The 8096-nt window shown below is 36.0% G+C and overlaps 1 protein-coding gene across 1 annotated transcript in view; it reads left to right on the top strand.

Moving 5' to 3' along the window:
- The first annotated feature begins 306 nt into the window (after positions 1 to 306).
- ARMC3 (armadillo repeat containing 3) overlaps positions 307 to 8096 on the top strand; it is a 50407-nt gene continuing 42617 nt past the window's right edge. The window contains exons 1-2 of the mRNA XM_041488591.1: positions 307 to 354; positions 7926 to 8043. Of these exons, the coding sequence (XP_041344525.1) occupies positions 307 to 354; positions 7926 to 8043 (166 nt within the window). The remainder of the gene's footprint in view (positions 355 to 7925; positions 8044 to 8096) is intronic.

Genomic DNA, 8096 nt, shown 5'->3' with positions numbered 1-8096 from the left:
ATTTATAGATACAGATAAAACTAATTTACAGAAAGGGATGTTCTATGTATTTGTACTACATTACAACCTGAGCCTGTGCTGTCTGAGACCTTTTTAGCTATGTATGTTGTTGACAGAAGGAGGGACTACTTTCTCTATAGAAATTACTATGTCAAAGAAATTTTCAGACTGATTTGGTGGGTCAAATGAATGAGAAAGTCTGTCTAACAAGGTTCCCTGAATCACTGGTAAACTGATTCCTAAAACATAGAAGGGAGTTTGTTTGCCTGCTTTTATTTTTTGTTTGTTTGTTTGTTTGTTTGTAGAATGGGTAAAAAAGTAAAGAAGGAATCAGACTCTCCACCCAAGGATGTGGTAAGTTTATAAACTGCTATGTGCTATAAAATAAACATTACACAATTACAGGCCCAGTTCTACCGTGTTTACATAGTTCCTTATTCTCCTAGTTTACCCACATTATTCTAAAAATGGCTTTTAAAGATGTCTCTGTTTCTGCTTTTCTTGGACAGCATACAAACCAGAGTGACTGGGCATGTGTAGTTCTTTGTAGAGATTGTTGTCTTTGGCAGGCATTGCAAACAGTTATGTATGAAACAATCCAGGCTTCTTTTTATTTGAAGAACAGTGTTAGCTTTCTCTTCGTAAAAATCAAAGGAGAATGGAGAAGAGCGACCTGAAATCTGCCTGTCTTTTCAACTGTGAATACATTGCCTTTCTTTAAGGATGAAAGAGTTAAAAGCCTAGATGGATCTGTGGCTTTTTACTGAATACAAAATTTGACAAATATTTTGAATAATACTACATACTCTGTCTCTTTTGCAAATATATACAGTCTTAAGAGGCAGTTTAGGTTTTTCTGTTGTCATTGGAAGTACAGTGAAAAGTACAAGAGCTGAAGCCAAATATAGAATCATAGTGATAGTGAGAGGTTTTTTTTCAAACGGTGGAGGTTAAGGGTCTCACACTACCACACTTTTCTGGAGTTTCTATAAATTCGCAAGGTACGAAGAGGCCCCCAAAAAGATAATTGTTCGAAACATAGCTATTTTTTAAAGTTTATTTGTTTTCTTCAGAAAGAAGTAGAGGAAATACAGAAACATTGAAAAGAGTACAGTATAAACTCTGTGTCAAATAACAACCAAATTAATGAAAATGGGGACCTCAATGAGTACCACAGAGGAAGTCCCACTCCCTCAATAAGTCCCACTAAATGCGAAGTTCTGTACACTGTTTTAAAAAACCCAATGGATTTATGTGTAAAGAGATGTAGTACTGCAAGAGCTTTTTCAAAGGTCACAGAAAAGTTAGCAAAAACTCCATTGCAGTTTCAATATTAAATAAGCATAAATAGTTTTGGCTAAGACAGTAATATCCAATAGTCATGATGTCACTGAGACATAGCAGTTGACATCAGGTTTACCCAGCTGTTCTGTAGAAAGGTGAATTTTACAAATGTAATTCATAACCTTCAATCAATAATAAATCCTTTTGAAAGGAAATTGCATAGAACCTCAACATAACTTCTATCTGTATAAAATAACCTAGAAAACCAGGAGTCACAAAGAAGGTGTATGTGTGTGAGTCTAATTCAAATAGGCCTGAGAAATTAATACTAAGTATCTTTGCAGCTTAAGAAAAGGTTTGAAAGGCATGAGAACACATTTAAGTCATACAGATGAGCTGAAGTGATAAAAGTTGACTTCTTCAGTAAATAGCTAGAAAATCAGTAGGTGCAGCACCACAATTTCTATATCCAAAATATGCAATTAGATTTTCTAGAGAAAATGGTGGTACAGCATGCTAGGTACTACAATAGCCTGTATATATACATGAATACACAGAAAAACTCAGTAAAACTATCAAAAGGAATGAATTGGAAAGAGTAAATTCCAGATGGCATCTCCAGCTTTTGGCTTAGTTTTTACCCTTATTGTACTTCAGGTTAGCATGTCTATTCTGACAGTTGTAGCAGGAGAAATGTTGCATATCAGGACAGTATTGAACATGAAAATAGATAATTTTAACTATTAATGAAGAAAAGCTTACCATAATGAGAATTTTGTTCATAATGATTGTGTAAAATCAAATCTGAAAACTTTAAATTTCACCTGGGTGTTTCAGATGGCAGGAAACGAGATGCAGACAAAATAAAAGATGTATTAGCTATTATCTCATGACTGATAATCTATTTATGAAAATGTCAAGTCCAAGAAAAGAAGCCTTGAGATAATGTAGACAGGCTTATAAAAGAAGGCCTTTGTGCATGTGGAATGCTCTGAGAATATATGGTACTGCAGATGACCACTAATTTTTATAGGTTTCTAGGAACATGTGGGAAACACATCTCTTAGCCTAGCCACTGCTTATATGTTTCAGAAAGTATTCCTGAGGATTCTGTTTTCACTGCCTTTCCTAATTTGTCTTTTAGTATTCTCTGTTCTGACAATTGGTCTCCAAGAGGAAAAACATTGCTTTAAGCCTCTATCTCTATATGAATGACCTAAGACAATAATTCAGTAATAAAATGTTTAATTCAGTAATAAAATATGTATGACAGTAATAAAATATGCTAGCTTTGACATAGATTGATAGGAACTTTTCACATGATATCTACATTAAGTTTGGTCTAGACCATATTATTATTTGATCATCAGCTAGGTCATAGACATTGAAAGGGTAGCCTAAGATTATCCCTAGAGAAAATACTGAGGTGTTATCACTTAAAGAAAGCTATAGATACCTGAATATTTTTGAAAAAGGCTTCATTCACTGGACTGATGTTAAGAAAAAGTGGAGCACATGAATTGGCACAGTCAGCTCCTGAAATTGTCTCTACATAAACACCTTATTTTGATTAATGTCTAAATATTAATTTGACTTGACTTTAGTGAAGCTTTCAATACTACCTCTTGTAACATCCTCATAGGTAAACTGGTGAAGTACAGACAAGATAAACAGACAGTGTAAATTAACCAAAAGGTAGCTGAACTGACAGGCTCAGAAGGTTGTGATCAGCAGCATGAGACCCTGTTAGAGGTCAGGCACTTGGGTTGTGCTCCAGGGGTTGATCCTGTAGCAGATACTGTTCAACCGCTTCCTTAGTGGCTTGAATGATGGGGCAGAGTGCACACCCAGCAAGTTTGCAGAAGATACAAAATTAAGAGGAGTGATTGACAGACCAGGTGGTTGTGCAGCCATTCAGGGGGACCTCAGCAATTTCCTAGAGAAATAGGAAATTGGGAATTTAATTAAGTTCAATAAAGGGAAATGACTAAGTCCTGCACCTGGGGGAAGAATATCCGGTACTGACTGGGTGAAGACCAGCTGGAAAGCAGCTTTACAGGAAAGAACCTGGTGATTTTGGTGGACATGCACCAGAAATGAGAACTTGGGACTAGGAAAGCTAATAAAATCCTGGGCATTAGGCAGAATGTCGCCAGCCGCTTGAGAGTGGGAACTCTCACCCAGTATTGGTGAGTGAGACCACAGCTGGAGTGCCGTGTCCTGTTCTGCGTTCTCTGGTATGAGAGAGTCGAGGCCTTACTGGAACAAAGTCTTGGAGCATTTGTCTTAGGAGGAGAGACTGACAGTTGGGACTGCTTGGTCTTCAGAGAAGGCTTGGAGGGGTCTTGCCAGTGTAAAAATTGCTGATGGGAAGAAGTAAAGAAATCAGGCCAGGCTCTTCTCAGTGGCGCTGTGTGAAAAGATGAGAGGCAGGAGGCACAAATGGAAATGCCGGAGGTTTCCATTTAATAATAAGAAAAAAAATTCCTCTTTTACATTAACAATGATGAAGCATGGCATAGGTTGTCCAGGGAGCTTGTGGAGTCTCTATCCTTGGGGTTACTCAAAATCAGACTGTGCATTAGCCCTGAGCTATAGCTCACCCTGCTCTGAATGGAGCAGTTGGACCAGATCATCTTTGGAGGTATCTTCTAATATCAACTATTTGTGATTCAGTGGAATATCTTTGGATTTATTGTTAGTACAAGAGATCAGACACTCACAGAACTGAAATAATTAGCATATCCAGGTATCTACTAAATCTGTTTTTCTAGGTAAAGGAAAAGGGATTAAGAATAGTGAAGATATCTGTAGTGCTTCTGAAGATTCTATGAGAGGTGAAGGGTTAAAACTGACCTTAAATCAAATTTAAGGGATTATAAAGAAGAAAAGCCAGCATGATTAAACAATAGAATAACTAGCAGATAAATACATCCTTCAAAAGGTGGGATTTTCATCCAAATGAGAAAACAAAAAATGCTTCCACTCCCAAATGAGAAGTAAAAGCACTGTCACCCTGGATCAAAATATTTTGGGAGAGAACTAGCAAAGATGCAAAAAGTAGCAGTAAAGCTTATTAAAATTTACTAGATGCGAGAAGCTTCTTAGGCGCGACACTATTAGGTGATTGTAGTCATGAAAGAAAAGCGAAATTATTTATTTTTGTGTCAAAAGACAAAGCAATGTGGTAATCACTAAAATAATTGTGATAAAATTGCCCAAGTAGGAAGAAATAGTGTTTGCCCAGGTCTTGGGCTAAATGAAAAATAGCTAACATCTGAAAATGTGGTACTAGAAGACTGGATGGTAGAAAATTTTGTTTTCTAAAGGAAATGCAACAATAATTATACATTAAGTTTATCTTCTGTGCTGCGGTAATTGGTAGAAATAGTTCTTGATAAAAGCAAAACCAAACCCAAGGATAAATATGGTAGTAATGGGGAAGAATCAATAGTGCTTGTTAGAGGAAAGTTTGAGCTATGAAATCTATTTAAGTTCTTTGGTCTAGACCATACTATTGGATAGTGGTGTTCTGATTGATAGAGTTGCTTAGCTTTTCCAAAAGTTTTCAGACCAGGCTTTTCACTCCCATAAAGATGAGCACATGAAAATAAATTACTCTTGTAGCAATAATGTCTGGTTATAAAGTAGGAAGCAAAGGTGAGAAAACAAGTTATTTTTCAGATTTTGCAATGGGGAGAAGTTGCCAGTCATGGGATTTTTTTTTCTGCAGTTGTGTCATCCAGTGTATCAGAATTAATGTGGATATTTTCATGAAAATGGCATCCAATTCCTAAGTAGGAGAAAGCGCCTAAGTACAAAATTTCAAATTCCAAAAATAAAAGACAGAACATCGTGTTACTAGCAAATGCCCTGTACATGCACATGAATGCCATTAACAGTTCTGGTGTTCCCATCCCAAAAAGGCAGACCTGAACTATAGAAAGACAACAGAATGAACAAAGAATGAACTAAGAAAGACAAGAAGAACAGACAGGGTGGCTTCTGTTTTAGGAAAGATCAAAGAAGTAGGTTTCTTCATTCTCAGAAGGAATCACTGTGAAGAGGAATATCATAGAAACTTATAAAATTATGAATATACAGGGAAGGCAAATGAGTGTAATTTATTTCACCGTTTCTTATAGTGAATGAACTGTAGAGGATAAATAAAATTATCAGGTGGTATTTTTAAAACAAAGAAGAGTTATTTTATGAATCTTTAACTGTGATACTTGTGTCTCAAAATATTAAGGGTGTTAAAATACAGATGGCTTAAAAATTATGTAGCAAAATTTTCCTGGACTCTTTGAACACAGAGATAAAATCCCTAGGCTCTCCAGTTCTCTAGGTTGCAGAGCTGGTATCTGAGATGGAACATAAGTAAAATTTAATAGTCTGCTTGCCCACACCTATTACTTGGCCCTTGTCAGAGATGGGATGCGGGACTAAGTGGGTCTTTGGTCTGATTGGAAACATATTTTGTATTACATTCAATTTCAACTAAATTAAGTTGATGGAAGTAAAAAAAAAAACAACCCAATGCATGAAAAACAAAACATCCCCCCCACCCCCAAAAAAACCCCACCCTAACAGAAACGAAAAAAAAATCTAACAGAAATAAAAAAAAAAAACAACCCCCCCCCCCCCCCAAAAAAAAAAAAAAAAAACCAAAAAATCCCCAAACCAAAACCAAACCCCAAATGCTCTTCAGTTGCTAATGGCTTTGAGGTCAAACATATACAAAAGTCAAGATCAAAGGCACATTAGCTTTCTTTTTCATTTAACTTGCTATTTTCTTAATACCAACTGAATGATTGAAATGTTGTTGCCTACAAATTAGTTAAATTTCTGTGTTTAATTCAAGGTTGTTTGTAACTTCAAGTATATTAATCTAGCACATAATGTCCTGTATGTGCCATTACAGGAAGAGTCCCCAATAATGTATGAAGATCTAGATGCAAACTTTGGATTAAAAAAAAAAAAAACAGGTTGAACACTAGCTATGCTGAGATAATGATAAGGAGAAGTCATAAACAGTTCTATGATAGTTTTGATGAACAAAGTTACAGTGTGGGTGTGGTTGGGAGGGACCACAGTCGTCATCTGGTCCAACCTCCCTGCTCAAGCAGAGTCATCCCAGAGCACATTGCACAGGATTGCATCCAGATGGTTCTTGGGTATTTCCAGTGGGGGAGACTCCACACCCTCTCTGGGCAACCTGTTCCAGTGCACAGTCACCACACAGTAAAGAAATTCTTCCTTAATCACTCACTTACTCAGGCCTCTGATTCTTAAAGATACATTGATTTCAGAGACTATTTTTACTGCGTTTTAAACACAGAAGTGCTTTTAATAGGAAAGTGTCTATTGAATATTGCATACAGTAATAGCAAATCTAATGTCTAATCAGTTGTGTAGGGATTAGACTAATTTCACTGTGCTCGTGTGCCGACCTCTCGTTAAATCCTAGGAATCTTCCTTGAGTTGGGGTTTGTACAATTACTTGTAAACATGAGAAACACTGAAAATGGAGCAATGCAATTCTGACTTTGGTATTAGATCAATGTATAAATACTGTACACGTACCTCTGATATAGCTGTTAGAAGTTTTTTTAATGAAATAAATCAAATGATTGACATTTATATGTATGCATGTATATATATTTCTAATAATATTTTAAATTAATGTGTATTACTGTTTTATAGTCTGCTATGTTTTAAAGTTAAATACATTGTTTTTGAGAAACTGCATGACTCCAGTGCCTAGTAGTTTCTGTATGTAATGCAGATACTGTACAGGCCTAAAGTGTGAGGATAGAAGACAGCTTTTCCATTCTGAGCAATTACTTTAAATACAAGGAAGCTTAAAACTTTTTAATGAGTAGAATTTTCAGAATTCCTTGAGTCTTTTTAGGAAACAAAAGGCTTTTTTGGAGCATTCCCTTGCTCAAGTGATGTTAGTCCTAAGGAGTCTATTAAGAGGCTGAAAACTGTTTGATTTGTTGGAAGATTTCTTTCTGCATGAGAGAGCTCAGAAATGGAAATGAAACCTTTGTATCATTTCTAGCTGGGTGAGCAGGAATTATATCTTGGAAGTACTTCATCTAGTACAGGATCATGGTGAGCTGGTGAACTGAGCTGACAAAGGCACAGAAAGTGTTCTTTTATTTTTTAAGCAGCAGCAAAGTGATATTGCCACAGAGTAACAAAATCCTCTTCCTTGTACACCTGCTGAGTCCACAGGCTCTGTGTACAGCTGCTCAAAAAAACCTTCTCATGCCTGGTTCTGAAGTCTCAGAATGCTCTTACATGTATAACAACTACATAGCTTGTTACCTTCAGAACTTTCTAGATTTGCAGGGAAACGTGAAGGTTTTCCCAAAATCTTCATATGTGATGAAATCATGGTTATGTTTATTTGGAAGTTCTTCTTATTCTTTCTAATTTTTCAACAATGACTCTAATTGTTATTAAAAAAATTGGACTTTTCCAAGGAAACAGCAACTCATTAATATTTCTAATTCAGTGTAGATATCAAACAAGATTTTATTTTGTTTTTAACGAAATGTGGGAATCTACTGCAACACACAGGAGGACTCAGTATAAATCAAACTTTCCCTTTTTTTTTGTTTTGTTTTTAGTTTGATCCTTTATTGATTGAAAGCAAAGCACCAGCAACAGTTGTGCTAATGCTTCGTTCTCCTGAAAATGAAGTTTTGGCCAAAGCATGCGATGCTCTATATAAATTTGCATCAAAAGGTTGGTATTTTTGCAATAAGCTTTGTTTTGCACTGTTTAGATTTTATAGTAGT

The sequence above is a fragment of the Pyrgilauda ruficollis genome, unplaced genomic scaffold, assembly GCF_017590135.1.
Source record: "Pyrgilauda ruficollis isolate IOZ18807 unplaced genomic scaffold, ASM1759013v1 scaffold12, whole genome shotgun sequence".
NCBI lineage: Eukaryota > Metazoa > Chordata > Aves > Passeriformes > Passeridae > Pyrgilauda > Pyrgilauda ruficollis.
This window is presented reverse-complemented; position numbering and strand designations above follow the sequence as displayed.